Source organism: Macrotis lagotis, chromosome 2, assembly GCF_037893015.1.
Source record: "Macrotis lagotis isolate mMagLag1 chromosome 2, bilby.v1.9.chrom.fasta, whole genome shotgun sequence".
Lineage (NCBI taxonomy): Eukaryota > Metazoa > Chordata > Mammalia > Peramelemorphia > Peramelidae > Macrotis > Macrotis lagotis.
In genome coordinates, this window is record NC_133659.1 from 301,658,133 (window position 1) to 301,676,053 (window position 17,921).

Sequence of the window (17,921 nt, forward strand, 5' to 3'; positions counted from 1 at the left end):
CTCTTAATAATTGATCAACAGTCAAGAATTGCTATGACTGAAAAAACCTTCCCCATAAAATCAATGGAGCATCTTTTTTTAGGAGCCTTCTCCCAGATCCCACTTCCACTGATAGGTCCCATGGACCATTAAGAGGTTGGCAAGTTGCTTCAATATCCTAGAGGCAAACATGAGAGGTTGAGATTTCTTGAATAGTCACTCATCAGCTCCCATTACATTTCCCATTATCAATCAACTAATGGGAGAAGGTGAAATAAAAGGTAATTTATTAAAAAGATAACAAGAACATTAGTTACAAAAACAGTTCTTCCGAACTAGAGATGTGCTCTCCCTCTATAGAGGGGTCTCTGTAGAGATTTTTGTGGCAAATGGTGTACCTTCAGACTTCTTGTGCAGGAAGCTTTGTTGTTGTTGTTTTGTTTTTGCTTTTGATGGAGCGCTTGTAAAGTTCTCCTTAGATTCAGTTTTCTTCTGGGATCCAAGTATTGGTGGCCAGCTGGCTCTTCTCTATAAGGCTTATGAATCCCTGAAACATTAAGGTTCTTGAAGGACCACCTTGATAAGTCTACAGCCAGTTCATCTGGCACAATAGCTCTGTTGGACTCTATTACTGCCTCCTGTTGTCAATAGATCCTCTGATAGTTGGTTCTTCCACCTTTTGAAGCTCATTTGGCTATTAGCTTTCTTTCCAGATATTCCTTAATCTAAGATCACAAGAGTATAAACACAAAAGAAATGAGGAAATCATGTGCTCCCAATGACATGGTGACCACTCTTCCACATGGCTGCTAAAAGAAATCAGATTGGCAGGTCATGCTATTTTGGGCAACCTCATTTCCAACTTAGTAGCTTGTGAGCCAGAGAATAATTTACATAATCTCAAAGTACCATGTTCATGACTTGAAACCAGTTCCCCAAATGTTGGACTGGATTCAGACACTAACCCCCCCTGCACTTGCTCTAAGGATACTCCAACCAAATTATTAACTTCTCAAAACTGAAATAGCCCAGGCCTTGGATGACAGAAATAGAGTTTGTTTCCAGTATCATATTTGAAATCCTTCAAGTTTAAAAGAATGATTTCATAATTGGAGGATCTAGTCCAGTCCTTTATGACTGAATCCACAACATATCCCCTAGGACTTTTCATCTAGCTTCTTCTAAATATTTTTAGCAAAGGGACACTCCCTGCCCCTTGAAGAAAATTATTTCACTTTTAGATTAAGTCATTACAAATAAAATTCTTTGGTGGAACCCAAATCTACCTTGTTACAGCTTTTTTCCCCATTTTTTCTACTTATACCAAATACAATATTATCTTCCCAAGTGATAGTTCTTCAGGTACTTAAAAATAAAAATCAAAGCATCTCAGAGTTGAAAAGCCAATATATGATAAAACAAGAACTCCTCTCCACAGCACATATTACAAATAGTCACAGTCTTTTTCTTAAAGAGATTTAGTATTCCCTAATGCAGGGAATAAACTAATAGTACCTGAAATGTCATAGGCAAGCAGGAAGCCAGGGACTGGACCCACAGCCCAAGCACAAAAAGCTTGGATTGTGCTTCCTTTGACTCAAGAGCAGAGCTCATCTATCAAAATGAGCAAAAATATGAAGTGCTAATCACAAACCTACTATTCTGATAGAACGATAAAAATGCCATCTCAGAAGAGGAAAACAGTGACTAAAGGCCTTGAATGTTCTCAAATCCAAAAAAGACTTCTTAAAAGAGCTCAAAAAGGTTTTTTTTTTAAAAAAGCAAAAATTAGAGAAAAAGAAAAATGGAGAAAAGAAATGAGAATTATGCAAGACAATTAAAAAAATGACTGGAAAAGACTTTCAAAGTAAAATTGGTCAAATGGAAAAAATCAAATACTCCAAAAGTAAAATTAGCCAATTGGAAAAAGAAACACATGAACTAACTGAAAAAATAAAGCAAAAACTTAAAAATTAGAATTGGACAAATGAAAACTAATGACTCTGAGACTCCAAGATTCCATCTAACAAAACCAAAAGGCTGAAAAAAATAGAAGAAAATATGAAATACCTCTTAGGAAAAATGACTGAGCTAAAAATAGATCCAAGAGAGATAATATATAAATTACTTGTTTACATGAAAACCATGATAGAAAAAAAACCTTGAAAATATACAGGAAATTACTATGGAAAACTGTCCTAATATCCTAGAACAAGATAAAATAGTCCTTGAAAAAATTCATCAATCATCCTCAGAAAGAGATCCCAAAATAAAAAACTCCAAAGACTATTATAGCCAAATTTCAGAATTTTCAACTAAAGGTGAAGATGATACAAGTTGCCAAAAAGAAATAATTTAAATACCAAGTGTCTTAGGATAACACAATACTTCTCAGTTTTAACATTAAATGATCAGAGGGTCTGGAATATGATATTCCAGAGAGAAAATAAGCTTGGATTACAGACAAGAATCAACTACCCTGTGAAATTCAACATATTCTTTCAGGGGAAAAGGTGCATTTTCAGACTTACTTCATAAAAATACCAGAACTGAAAAGAAAATATGATGTTCAAATACAAGGATCAAGAGATATAAAAAGGTAAATGGGAGGAAAGTAAGGGGGAAAATAGCCACTAAGACTAAAGTAGAAGACAGTATATGTAACTATTGCAATTTGTATTTCTCTTAGGACAGTTGAAAGTAAAAAAAAAATTGGAGCTCAGGGGTATGAATTGGTCATGATGTGATGATTTTCTTTAGCCCATGAGGGTTGCATTTCTATTAAGACACTTGGAGGGAAGGGTACTAAGTCAGAAGATGTGGGTATAAATTGATCATGAAGTGATGATACTTTAGCTCATGAAGGTTATATTCTATTGGGAAAGTTGAAGGGCATGTACTTGAACAGGGGATGTGGATCATGATGATAATGCTTTTGGCTCTTGAGCATTGTACTTCTAACAAAATAATTGAAAGAAGTATACTATGACAGAGGGTGTGGATACAAGACAGGTACAGAATCAGTAACGTGAAAAAGAAATTATATTGGGAGAAGAAGGTGGAGGCACATTAGAGGATAATTAACCCTACATGAAGGGGCACAAAGAACCTATCATAGTAAGAGGGAAAGGAGAGAGTGTAAACACTGAGGAACTTATTCTCAATTCATTGGCTTCAATGAGGGAACGATGTATTTTCCCAATTGGGTTTAAAATTTTATCCTATCCTACAGGAGGGGGGAGGGGAAAAGTCAGTTTGAGCCAGGCAACAATCAGAAGCAAAACAATGGTGAAGAGGGTTAAGAAGAAAGAAGAAAAGAACAAACGGGGGCGGGGGAGATAGGATGGAGGGAAATAAAACATTTTTGGTGTTATTTCTTTCACATGATCATTTCCCTTTTTAGATCTAATTCTTTTATCACAACATGCCTAATATGAAAATATGTTAAACACAACTGTACATGTATAACCTATATCAGATTATTCACTGCCATGGGGAGTGGGGGAGAGATGGGAGAGATGTAGGAAAAATGAGGAACTCGAAAGGTTGAAAAAGGATGAATGTTGAAAACTATTTGCAAATAGTTGGAAAAAATGAAAAAATAAAAACCATGGAAAAAGTTAACATGAATTGATGCAAAGTGAGATGTACCTGAACCAGAATGACATTGTACACAGGTAGAGCAATATTATAAGATGATCTACTGTGAATAACTTAATTATTCTCAGCAATACAGTGATCCAAGAAAATTCTGAAAAACTTATGATGAAAGGTGCTGTCCATTTCCAGAGAAAGGAGTGATGTAATCTGAATGTGGATACTTTATTTTCCTGGATTTGGGGAGTGGGTGGGTCTGTTTTTTTCTTTCATAGCATGACTTACATGAAAATAGGCTTTTCAAGACTACACATGTATAACATTTATGTCAAATCGCTTGCTTTCTCAATGAGGGGAGGGAAAAATAGAATTTGGAAGTTAAAATTGTTTTTACATGTAATTTAGAAAATAAAATATTAAAGAACAACACTGTACAGAATAAAATAAATTGAGATTTCACAAGGAACTCCAGTCAGATTCACTTAGTTCCAAGGTCAATTCACCTTCCAAATTGTTCTATCTCTTCACTAGCACCTTGCCTCATTGGACTCACTTTTCTGCCCTTTTCCCTTCCAGCTTTTTCAAACTCACTTTTAAGTTCTGTCATGTATTAGAATATAAGCTTCTGGAAAGGAAGTATAATCTTGTCTTGTTTTATTTGTATCCATCCCCAGTGCACATGTGCATAGTAAAAACAATGAATTCTATTTATCCTTTCCCTTCCTCCTTCCTTACCTCTTTTTCTCCCTCCCTTCCTCTTCCTCCTCCTCCTCCTTCTCCCCCCGCCTCTCTCCATGCAAGGAACAGTCTACTTCTCAATTTTACTTAAATGAGAATTGGCTAAAGGAACTTGGGAACATGAAGAAGACAACTTGAGAGTCAATTATAGATGCCTTGAAATATTTAAAGGACTCATATGGAAGATTCCAAGGTAAAGAAATTCAGTGAAAAATTTGACAAGATCATGTAAAACATCAATAGTGACTTCAATATGGACCTATAAAAAAGAATGGCAAATAATGCATTTATTGTATAAAATGTTTGAGAAATATAAGAAATATAACACAACCTATCACACATGCTTTCAGAATATTAAATCAAGCATGGTGAGCATGAAGCTGCTTCACAAATATATGGTATTGATTATTTCTTGGCAGGAAATGACAATATTCTAGGTACTTAATGTATATTGATTGACTGACTGGTTACTGATGTCAGAACCATACCAGGATTATGTATAATCAGACTACCAATTAAGTCAAATTTAGCAGCAAATTAGAATTAAATCTAATCACATCTTCCAATCTGAGTTATTCAAATGAAGCAACTGATACTTACAAAAGATGAGGGGCAGAAATTAATAAAATAAAGGTCATTGCATTGGTTTATCTCACCAAATTTCCTACAGAAATGAATTAACCTAAAGCATTAATCCTAACAAGTAGACTTTTCTCAGTCTTTATCCACCCTGAGTTTTCATGAACAATTTTCACTATTTACTATCTTCTCTTCCTAGGCTGCTGGTTCTTCTTTTACCTTTATTACTGCTACTCTTGGTGATCTCATCTTCCCACAAATTCAGTTATTTATTTTTTATAGATGATTCTCATATCTATGTATGCAACTGTAACCTATGTCCAGACTGTTGGACATCTTTAGATATCCCATTAATATCTCAAACTCTGGATGTTCAAAATAGAACTCATTACCTCCCCCTCCCTATCTCTGTGTTTCCTCCAAATTTAACTATTTCTATTTGAGTATACTGTGAACCTCATATCAACTCAATTTCACAATTTTAAAGTCATTCCAAACTCCTCATTATCCCCTATCATCCATATCCAGTCATTTACAAGTTTATATTAATTCTGCTTCCATAATGTCTTGTTTCTGTCACACTTCACTCATGTGGCCACCACTCTAGTTCGGACCTCATTAATATGTTCCTTCTACAATCCATCCTTTATACACTTCCCAAAATAAGCATCCTCAGCCACAATTAAGGATCCTGTAGTTTGGCCATAGCACTCATTCAAGCAAGAAGCTTCACTGACTCACCCTTGTTTATAGGATTAAATATATATATATCTTCACCTAAGCATTTTAAACCCTTCACAAATCAGTTACCAATCAATATTTTTCAGTGTTTACAATGAGCCAGTCACTGTGCTAATAGTGAACAAAGAGGCAAAAGACTGTTCTTAACCTCAGAGTAGTGGGAATTCCTCCTCCTTTGTGTCTTGCTTTTTTTCCCCCTTTATTTTTAAAATTGAAGGGATATAAATATAATTGATGAAAATATATATATATGTATATGTATGTGCATATATACACAACATATATATATCACATGTTATACATAGATCTATCTATAAATTTATAGCTATGTGTGTGTATAGCTCTATAGACACATACACACACACACATATATATCCCTCTTAGTCCTTAGAAGAGCCATATGATTGATTTGAGATGTTGCATTGGTTAAAATGCCAAACAATCAAGAAATGTCTGTTGTTGAAGGTAAATACATTTTCCTAACCATAAATGCTGTATCATGGAGAGATGAAATATAAAGTAAAAGTTACAGACCAGTATCTCCAAAAATGGCCTCATTTACATAGTACTTTAAGATTTTCAAAATGCTTTATATATGCTATCTCAATGAATAACATTCAAAAATTGGTACAAAAATTTTGTTAAAATATTAGCAAAAATGCTACAGGAAACATAATGAAATGATCATATGCTATGATCAGGTCACATGTAAAAATGCAGAATTGGTTAAATATTAGGAATATTATAAACATGATGAATTATAAACACATAAAATCATATGGTTAGATTAAGAATAGAGTTGTGAAAAAGTACAATATCACATTAAAAGCCGACCATTTCTTAATACATCAAGTATTATCTAAAACCAAGAAACATTATGTGTAATAGAAAAATGTTAGAGGCTTTCCAAATAATGTCCAATGTAAAACTAAGAATTCCATTCTTAATGATGATGGTGATGATGATGATGATAACAACTGCATTTATCAGTTAAGGTTTGTGAAATGCTTTAGAAATATTCTCTCATTTTGTCCTCAAAACAACCCTGGGAAGTGGCTACTATTTTTATCCCCATGTTACAAACTAATAAATGGCTGCAGATAGAGGCTTAGTGATTTGCTTAGAGTATCACCTCAAGAAAGTGTCTGAAACTGGATTTGAACTCAAGTTTTTTTGATATAAGACCAGGGTTGCATCATTTTGTTGTTCAATATTTGATAGATTTATACAAATGCTAGGTATGGCTAATAAGTCAACAAAAATAAAGCAATAAGCAAGAGCAAAAATGAAAAGGAATTGTATTAAATAACATGATGGTTTATTTAGAGAACCTTAGAAAGTCAACTCAAATTAATTCAAACAATACATTAAGGGAAGTATCAGTATACAAAAAATAAACATATAGAAATGATCACTCTTCATATTATAAACAAACCCCATTAGGAAGAGTTGGAAAAAAGAAATTCTGTTCAAATGTATAAACTATCTGAGAGTTCCATTTCCAAGACATAAACTATTATTATGTGAACACAAAGCTAAAATAATCTTTACAGAAATTAAAAGAAATTTAATTAATGGAAAAATGATACTTAGTCATTGTTGGGTAATACCAGTATCATTAAAATATTAGCACCTAAGTTTCTCTGTGCAAAATAATGTGACATATCTCTTGCTGTCATATAGGAGACCAGGGTTTTGACTCTTTAGAAGGGAGAGATGAGTGCTATATTTTTTTCTGAGGTGGGGTGGGAAGTGTTAAGAGCAGGAAAAATGAAAAAGGAAAAAAGGATTTTTTTAAACAAGAAAAGGAAAGGAATTATTGAATTATTTAAAAAACAGAAAGGTACACAAATGAGGTCAGGGTTGAAATTATATAAATTGCAAATATTTTATACCTATACCAAATACATATCTATATCTATATCTATATATACACACACACATAGATATATGTGCATATGTTTTATGTGTTAAACACATATGTGATATATATATATTATACATGTGACACTAAAGAGATTTCATGTCTGGTTCTTTTATATTCTTTGTATAGAGAAATGTTGATATTTCTTGAGTTTTTCAAGCTCATAATAATAAGGAAAACTAAAAAAATTATGTATTGAAACTTATCAAATGAAGTCATCATACCCTTTGAGAGTTTTCAAATAACTAGACCTGGTGGCTCATGCTTGAAGTGGGAGGCCTGAGGCTGACAGATCCCTTCAACTCTGCAACTCTGAGTTACACTGAATTATGTTGATTAAGTGTTGGAGCTCCGAGTTTAACTGCAAGATGCTAAGTTCCCTAGGGCTAGAGAATCATAAATTTGCCCAAGGAGGGGGCAAACCATTCAGGTTAGAAACAGAACATATCAAATCTCCCCTGGTTTGGGAGTGTGGCCAACCAGTAAGTAAGTAATCCATTTCATTTCAGAGAGGGAGAGAGAGAGAGAGAGAGAGAGAGAAGGGAGAGAGAGAGAGGCAGAGATAGAGCATGCATTTTCATTCTGAATTTTTATTGTAAAGAAAATTTTGTGAATATTTTTCTTGCCATAGGAATGTAGAGTATTTAAATTTGAATATAAGAATTTGGATTTTTTTAGTATGTGGTTTTTTTTTTTTGCTATTCTGTTCATGTGCAATAGCGATCATTCCCCTAATTTTGGGAGTTCCAACACCTTAGTTCCATTTAACCATTTATTAGATTTTTCAAAGGAGTATTACATCAAATGTATAGCCAGAATAAGCATATAATATAAACATCCTTCCAATACTTCAGGGTCATAGTCTCCCATATATCCTTTCAGTCTCAGGGGAGGAGAGATTATATTCATAACTTAGCTCAGTTCTTACATAAAATTAGTCCCACCACTCATTGAGTCCAAATCTTCCCCCTCCCCCAGGTTTATATCCTCGAATCCTACTTTCTCAGGGTTTGTTTCCCTCTTGGGCTGGTTGTAATATTTGTCCTGGAATCCCAGGCTCCAAGGTTTTTAAGGTTAAAATTCCTGGGTCCACTCTATGTACTTACAACCAAAAAGGACTAATGAAACAAGATCAAAACTCAAAGCCCATTTATTGGGTTCAACTGTCCTAGGAAAAAGGGGAAGTAGTCCTTAGACTCTTTCCTTCCTTATTGTATGGTGTCCATCCCAGTACCTACTGTGAGAACTATCTCTAGTTTTATTTCTTTTTAAATACTGAAGAAAATTAGAGTTGCATTTTTCCCAATATATGAACCAAGTGAAAAAATGTATTTCCTTTTTTAAGAGATTAAACAACAAAGAAAGAATGTGGGTTAGCTAAATATGCTAAGATATAAAAAAAAAAGACAAAGAGACTTTCCCAGTCAAGTAGTTTCAAGGATGCAATTGATTCTGACTATGTAACCAATGGAAAAAAAGGCTTGATCTTGACCATATGGTTGACCAACATTGAATGTGCATGCATTCACCATGCATCTTCCCCACTCCAGGTCTGTGGTATCTCCTAGGATAGGTACTTTCATTTTAGGTTGTATAGACATATGTCTAAATTTTCATTACATTTTTATTTTTTCAACTTACCATTATTCTATTGCCATTTGGATAGAGAATAAAAATTCCATTCAATTGATTCATTTCCTGCCTCCCAACCCTTATATTTTCTTATTTGAACAGCAACTATGACTTTTTAGGATCTTTAAACATATCAATCTATCTCATGTATATAAGAAGAAAGGTTTCTCTAAGAGTAAAGCAATTTGTCCTTCAGGTCAGCACACTAAAGTAGGTATTTTGCCACCTCAAGCAGTGGCAAAGATGCTACAAGCTTAGGAGGATGAATCCAAATCTCAGAGTGTCAAATTTCTATGAGGTATCTTAAGACACTTAGAACTATCTTTCTTAATCACATACTGTACACAATATAGACATTCATACACATACACATACATATACATTACTGGAGTGAGTGTCCAATGCCTGGAAATTATAATCCAAGGTCTCTATTTGACAACCCTAGGGAGACTCAAATACAAATAATAATTGGTAAATTAAATAGTTTTGGAAACTTCAGGGCACATAAGTGCACTTAAAGTTTCTTTCAAAAATTACCTTATAATGTTATCTCCTTTCATATAACTTTCTTTGGGAATAAATTTGGCTAATCTTTCTATTTACATTTTAATAATGAGTTTATTTTTGTAGAAAGAGATGGAATCATGGGTTTATCCCAGATCTCCATTACGGATAATTAACTAGGAAAAAAAAATCCTGGCTTCCAGGTTACATAGTTTTCCAGTATTAACCCAAACTGTGCACACAGCACCCTAAAGCAACTATCCAAGGGTGTGTCTAGAAAATTTAATCCTTTTGTGACTTGAATAACTCATTCTCCCAAAGAGACCCTAAATATATTTTCACTGACACCAGGGGACACAGGAGGGAAGCATTTTTACTGTGAGTGGCATTTCTCAAGCATGTTATGAAATGAAAGACAAGGAGAACTCTTAAGAGATACATATTTTGTGACTAATCAAATAAAACTTCAGGTCAAACCTATTTGTAAGTCAATGGAAGTGAGGATTTTAAGGATAATTCAAAGATTTCTAATGTTTATATCATTCCCTTTGTCTCCCTTACCACCCTCCATTTAGAGTAAAAGTATAATGGGAAAAGAAAGACGTTGTTTAGTAATATGATATTAGAACTCTTTACTTTAGATTTAACAGAGTAGGAAATGAATGGTAGCCAAGTTTAAGGAAGATAAAGAAGTACCAAGAAATATGAATGGCAAAAGAGAGAGGAAAGATTGTATTCTTTTATTACCCCCTCTCACTCAGGGATAGCAATTAGATTATTTGGCTAGTGAGGAAGAAGAAACAGAATCCACTCCTTTCCTAGGTAATAGTCACTCCATTGATTAAACAGCTTGAATGTTGCAAAAAGAAAGATCTGTATATGGGAAATGACTCCATTATAACAAAAGATCAATAATATAAATTACTGTAATTTTAAGAAAATCAAATAGCAGGCTATACAGCTGATGTGAAATTACTTCTGTGAATATAAATAAAACATATTTTAAGCTACCATGCCTCTGCACATGTACATATTAACTTGAGTACCTTTATCTTATTTAATATCAAAATATGCTATGCTCCTTTAGAATAAGATTTTAGATTATCCTCTGGAAACTTATGGGTTTTTTTCCTGTAAAATTCTGATTCTGTTTTAAATGTTGTGATGCTATTTCTAATTTTTTCCCCCTAACCTGAGGACAATGTAATGAGGTAATAATTATAGGTTAGCCTTGATGAGGCTCAAACAGGAATTTCAGAGAATAGGGACCCTGTTGAGAATTGTTGAGGAAAACTCAGAGTATTTCCCTTGTGGTTTTTTTTCTTTTTATCCAAAAATGTAGGCTTAGGCCTCAGGGACAAAAAAATGAAAATTTAATAAGAGGTTCAAATCTTTTCTGTTTTTTTTTTGGGGGGGTGCTCTTAAGCTTTTTTTTTTGTATTTTCTCAAATATTATTTCTCCAGGTGATGAAGAACTTACCAATATGGATGTTCCCATTCCCAGTGAAAAAATTGAGTGTGGCAAAGAACTGAACTACCATTGGCTTCATACACAAGTTGGGACTTTGGAAACAACCTGCCCCAGAAATGTGAAATGGTGAGGTCATTTCCTTTCAATTAGATTTTTGTCTTGTAAATACATCATGAAATGTGAAACTTTGGTTAATTGTTCTAAAACAAACATGGCTTTATAGCCGAAGGCCAGCATACCACATGGTTAGATTATGCAAAGACCCCCATATAGAATTGATTTAATAACCTTTCAATGATCATGAAGAACTCAGTATTTTAATAATGGAAGGCCAATAGATAAACCACACAAGGAGTCATGCTTGAAAAATGCATATAGTATCCTTAAAGTAAGACAAAAATGACCATCCTTGCCTCAGATTGTATTGTAAGTCTATGTACAATACAATGTGTTAAAAGAGGCCAAAAAAGAAAAAGGAAGAAAATGAAAGAAAAAAGAAAAGGTGGGTGTCCATCTATTAAACTATCATTTAATACAATTGAAGAACATTCCACATAAATTTTCAGAACTTTTTTTTTAACGTGCAGACCATACTATGTAGAACTCTGAATTTTTTAATTAAAAGGTCAAATACTAATACTCCTATTTGCTGCTACCCTTGTGACTCTGGAAGAGTCCCAGAACCTCTCTTAAGTTTCCACAATTTTCAAGAAAGAAGGTTAAACTAGATGATCACCAATGTCTTTTACCACTTGAAATCCTCCGATCCTATTATTCTATATGCAGACAGATGTTGCAGATGTAAACCAGTCATGTATCCAAATACAGAAGCTGGTTTTGAAATATTAGGCCTGGATTTCTTGTCATTGTTGATTATAAAACAAATTGGATGAATACAAAAGCCTATAATTATTCAAGTCCCAAGTTTAACAGCAAGAGAATCAGAATATGCAAAAATGTAACTTCTCTAAATAATGTTTATTAATTGATTCTACTCATATGTGGTCAATTCTCTCCATGTAATTCCTGTTAAAGAAAATGGAAATCATGTGCTTGGAAGAATAAAAGAGTCAGATTGCATCAGCATTTTGAATTCTGAATCAGTATTACCATATATTATTTTGAGCCAAAGAAGGAAGGAAAAGTTCTTGACAGTATAATTTCTAAGGCTCATTATTATTTCACTAAGGATTCTGTGTAATTATCATGTCTGTTTTACTTTATTTTCATGCTGGATAATACATCATCTTATAAATGCCATATGAATAGCACCAATAATAAATGCATATAGTAGATAGTTTTCTATATTACCTATATATAAAATTTAGTACAAAACTTTGTATAACTATAAATATTGTGAAATAGATAATTTAAGAAAGAATTGTGAATGTCAGAGTTGAAACATTTTTCTTGCTCATAATTAAGGTTTTCTTTTTCAAAAGAATATATATAAGAGGTAGGTTTTCATAGATTTTATTTTTTGGTAAGATCTTACAAAGTCTAGCCTAGTAATCTTGTAAGGAAAAATATTTTATGGATAGTAAGTGCCATTTCAATAGCTGAGACATTTTTCCCAGTTTTAGAACCAAAGTTCACTATATGCATTAGGAAAATGCATGAAATTTTCTACAGATGTTTCAAACTGAGAGACCTTTTTTCTCCAAAGGTAAAGTGTGATGTTAACAGAATTAAATGTATACAATTTCTTTATTTTGTAAAATTTATCAATTTTTGATTTTTGACTATCTCTTCATATTGTTGTCTGGGGGGGAATCAAAATTTTTATTAGAATTTTAAATTTCATGCCACTTTCAAGGAAAAGCTATTTATAAAATTGATATCTTAAAATGGTGTGCCTTTTTTTCCAAAATGTAGCTTAATGAAATTTTCAATTTTTTGATCAAAATAATTCTGTAAAATTTTAAAATATGAAATTCCATTATATAATTTATTACATTTAAAATAAGGCATTTTCTGCTTTTGTCACTATACAGCCAGCCTCACTTCTTGCCTGTTTTAGATCCAGATGTACTTAATGGTGGGAGAGTCCAACTTGTGGTAAGAAATGTGTTTAAAGTTACAGTAAAAGGTTGCAGACACCAATACTCAATAACTGTCATTTTAAAATATGTCTATGATTTGTTTAAACTACAAAAATGTCACAATTGTAATTACTTCTAACAATATCAAAATATGACATATTGAAATAATATATGAAACTGAATATAATATATTTGCATTAACACATTATTAAAATAATGTATTCTTATCAATGCATGACTAATGTGTTATTCACATTGCTTTCAGAGAGGGATTTGTTATATGTCACTATATTGCTTAAAATTGGAATTCAATCAATTTGAAGTAAATTGATTTTTTAAACTGAATTAGAGTTAATAGACAAAATCTAGTCAATAAAACTTCATGACAGTGATACTTTTAATCTTTAATATGAGTTGAAATTGATGTATCCTAAGAAATACTTCCTCATCGTATAAATTATAAAGGCCAAAGCTAAAAAGTGATTGAAATTTTAATATTTCATAATCTTATATGCAATGTATATTTTTCAATTTTTTTGTTTTTTAACAATTTTTGAGATGTTATTGAATTTTGTTCTTGTTCCATGGCAATTTAAACATTATTCTACTATTTCAATTCATTTAAAGAAGAGTATGACAAAAATTGGGATGGACATCAAGTCCAATGGATTATTTATGTTTAAATGACATATCTTGTACTAAAGTCATTGTTAAGAATATTCCATAGACTGCTTATATCCAACATGTGTCTTTCCTATGCTGTTTTAAGATATTTGTATTTTATGCCTCTACTATTATTATTTAAATTTTAATATTGAAGAAGTGATTTTTATTTGTCTGAGTAATTAATTTAAAATCATTAAAGGTAGTCCCACCTGGTTTCCCAAATACAATCTAATCTGATGCTCCCATGACTTAGTTCTGGGCCCAGTCGATAAGTTAGCTGCACATCGTAATGGAATAACTCAATGACTTCCCATCTATGTGTATGGCATTGGACACTGGCCTTTCATCCACTTTCTTTTTTAGAATAGGGACCTTAATTAGATCCCTATACATATCACAGAGAAAGGTAAGTAGTGTCCTGAAGCCTAGTGTAATGTGGTATCATTGGCAAATAGGAGCACCTGAAAGCATTACAATCAAGAAAGCTCTTGTTTATTTGTATTTTTCCCTTCATTGTTTAGAACTTAGTGCCATTTCATTCAGTTCCGTTGCTCATTCCCAAATCTCCAGAAATAGCAGAGATTAGGGTTGTGTTGCAGCAGTATTTAATGTATTTAATGCTGTTGTGGTTCCCTGGTACTGTAAGAGGCTGTTCAGCGCTTCCCAGTTTAGAGGTCAGATGACTCACCAATAAAAATCCTTCCTAGATCCTATTGAATCTGGTAGCAGATGACTGTCTTTGGAATCAAAATCAAGATTGCTGGTCGGCAAAGTCCAGGTTCAGGAATCAAGGTTTTAATGCTGGAATTTGCATTTTAGCAGATTTGCCATTCTTCAAATGTATGTGTTGTCATCTCTAGCCTTCTTACTTGCCCTGAACCCCCTTTATCTAGAAAGTCCTCAGATCCATTGCCACCCTCATTGTCTTTTATCAGAATAACTGATTCTTCATGGAGAATGACATTTACATTTGAGGAAAATAAATGTCAGCATTCCACACCTCCCTTGAGCCCCTAGAAGGTGGGCCTCTAAGGAGATGTTATTTGTCCATTGTCACACCTGATAAAGCCCAGAGAAGAAATTGGGACCTGAGTGGGAGAAGGAAATGATAACCACTGATGTGCAATTTGGCACAGAATTTAATGTATTTTATGGTTCCATTTAAGTATTTAATAATGTCATTACTCCACTGGTGATTAAACAAAGTATCCTGATTATTGTATATAATGGTCTCCAACTTGTCTAAGGAGAACCTTCTAGGCTACACTACTGAGTCAGATGGTACTGTAAAATCATTTAGGCTTTAGACTTAGAAGTCAATTGCCCCAACAGGAAAGAATGATGTGATTTAGAAAGAGTAATATCTTTCTCTTGAGATTCTCTGTAGTTTCCTTATCCTTTTTTTGGGGGGGGGGAACAGAAGAAAGAGGCCTTTTCTCAAATGGTATGGATAGATTTGTATGCCTCAACCCTTCCCTTTCATATTTTTAAGTATGATTAGCTTTGTCATTTGGAAAGTAAGAGAGTCTACTTTTGATTGAGGTATATTCATGGTGATAAGTCTTTGACTTTTTTCATTTTTCTTTCTGGAAAATTCTTATAATGAAATTAAGAATTTGCCTCCTAGAAGAAACCCAGCTCCCAGAATATAGTCCTATGGAAGAAGGAAATACATAGATGGTGTGTCTATTGGGATATATATCATCCATTTTGAAAGGTCAGGTTCAGGTAGTGTTATCATATTTACACCAGGGAAGGTGAAATCTTTCAATTCCTAGAAGAGTTCACAAGAACCTATTATCATGCCATGCCAGCAAGCATCTTGGGGTAAAACAGATGAGAAAAAAAAATCTTATCCCTCCTCATCATATGACCATATAAACCCTTGGACATATAATGATAATGTAGTATTATGAGAAAAATTGTAATATGTGCCAGAACACCAAGACAACTGCATTTTTTTGTTCCCCAACCATCTTTTGTGCTGAGAAAAGGTAGAATTTGTAATAGATTAGCCACCACCTTCTTCATTACTTTGGATTGTTTCTCATGAATATGGTAGATGAATTTCTTTTTGTTGCATCTCAAACAATATGGTAATTTAACCCAACAACATTTAAGTGACAAATGCTTCTGGTAAATAAGATATAAGATACAACTTATGGTGTTTTATTTAAATCCTTGAAATACACTCCCAAAAGGCTAGGATTTCACCTGTAACCTCCTACTCCAGGCTTGCAGTTCAATGGAAAGTGTTAACCAAGAAACAAAAGAATTCCTACACTCCTACACCATATGTGTGTGACCAGATTGGCCTTGCTCATGACCTAATTTGCCTAGAGCATCAGAGACCATTTCATTCTCAGGCTAATTATGGATGCATTCCATTCCTTGCCCTGGTAGCGATTCCAGAAACTCGTCTTGGCAACCTAAAAATGCCTCTTCCAGGTGGTACTTTGGATCTCATAATAAAAAGATTTAATGACAGGAGGACTAGTGAAGAATGGATGCTTCTTTTTTGGAACTGGCATACTTGATCTGCCTAGGTCACAAGTAACTGCCAGTAACCAAGTCCTACCTAGGTCCTCGATGAGCTTGGTGGTGCTATTTACCATCAGCTCATGTATGACTCTGATAACATGAAATTCCACTTCTCTTCCCTATTTTCCAGAATAATCACGAAAACAAGAAAAGTTCCCTTTCACAATTGGTCACAGGAAGATTATGAAGTAGAAGAGACAAGGGGATCCTAGATTTAAAGCTGTCAGAAATATTAGAGAACATTTTGTCCACGTCTTTCATTTTCTAAATAAAGGTACCTTCACCTCTCCTTCTCCAACACATTTGCTGCTATACTGAGGATTTAGACAAGTCAAAGCCACTTCCATCATTCTCATCTCTGGGGACTTCCCTAATCTACCCCCAAACTGCCTGTGAACTCTAGGAAAACAGACCAACAACATCTGATACTGCTGAGAAGAACCACAGTCTTCTCCCTCCCCACCTAATAGCCACATTTCCCCCAGGTGGAGGGGACGCCCTGGCAACTAGATGCTGAGGCCTAAATCCTAAATCTAAAGGAGATATTCCAAAACCTCATTTGATCCTAGCCTTTGTATCTATGATCCTTTTTGTATTGTATCTTCCAATTAGAATGTGAGTTCCTTGGGAACAAAGAATGTTGCTTTCTTATTTGTATTAAACTGAACCTTAAAAATGTTTCCTTTCGATGACTAAATGGATGTCAGAATTTGAACCCAAATCCTTTTAACTACAGATCTTTCTTTGAAAAAAAATTCAATCTACTGCTGTTGTTATTCATCCTTTCTTCTAGAAGAGAATATCATGAGGGTGATGTTTTTGACTTGGGCATGATTTGGATTGAAATGAGGCAGAGAGGGAGGGGGCAGCTAGGTGGCACAGTAGATAGAGTACTAGCTCTGGAGTCAGGAGTACCTGGGTTCAAATCCGGTCTCAGACACTTAATAATTACCTAGCTGTGGCCTTGGCCAATCCACTTAACCCCATTTGCTTTGCAAAAACCTTAAAAAAATAAAAAGTGAGGCCTAGTTCCAAGAATCATTAGGTTCACTCTCTCCTCCAGAATCATCAAAATCCAATGGCAAGAGAAAAGAGGACTAGTGATGACCTGTGATGTAGTATGACCTTGGCCTTTCTAAATTTAGTTCTTTCCCATGTTTCAGTTTATCTGAAACAAAACCCGTTAAGAACTTGATAAGAATTGAGAACCAAAAACAGCCTAACATACCATTCTTAAAATATCAATTTGGGAGACTTAGAGTTTTCTGGCCACAATAGAAAACAATTGCTATTTACTTTCAATTCCAAACCATCAAAATCTAAATAATGACCCACTAAATCTTGTACTGAGGCCATTATTAGCCAATGATTTGGAACATTTGAAACACAGTGGGACTTTTTTTAATGTATGTTTCAGAGCTATATTTCAAGAAATTTTAAATGAAAATTGAACAGGACAAAAAGTATATTGTTCCAGCTTTTGAAAAAATCAAACAAAATTAAAATA

General features: G+C 33.8%; 1 protein-coding gene across 2 annotated transcripts in view; it reads left to right on the plus strand.

The window, feature by feature from the left end:
* Positions 1 to 17,921, plus strand: part of LRRIQ1 (leucine rich repeats and IQ motif containing 1) — a 252,049-nt gene that overhangs the window by 192,494 nt on the left and 41,634 nt on the right. Inside the window, exons 24-26 of one of the 2 annotated variants that reach the window (XM_074226531.1) lie at positions 11,159 to 11,291; positions 13,160 to 13,223; positions 16,545 to 16,652. In XM_074226531.1, coding sequence (XP_074082632.1) covers positions 11,159 to 11,291; positions 13,160 to 13,223; positions 16,545 to 16,601 — 254 coding nt within the window. In that variant the 3' untranslated portion in view covers positions 16,602 to 16,652. Of the gene's footprint in view, positions 1 to 11,158; positions 11,292 to 13,159; positions 13,224 to 16,544; positions 16,653 to 17,921 lie in introns of those variants that run through there. The other variant, XM_074226532.1, reaches the window with a different exon arrangement.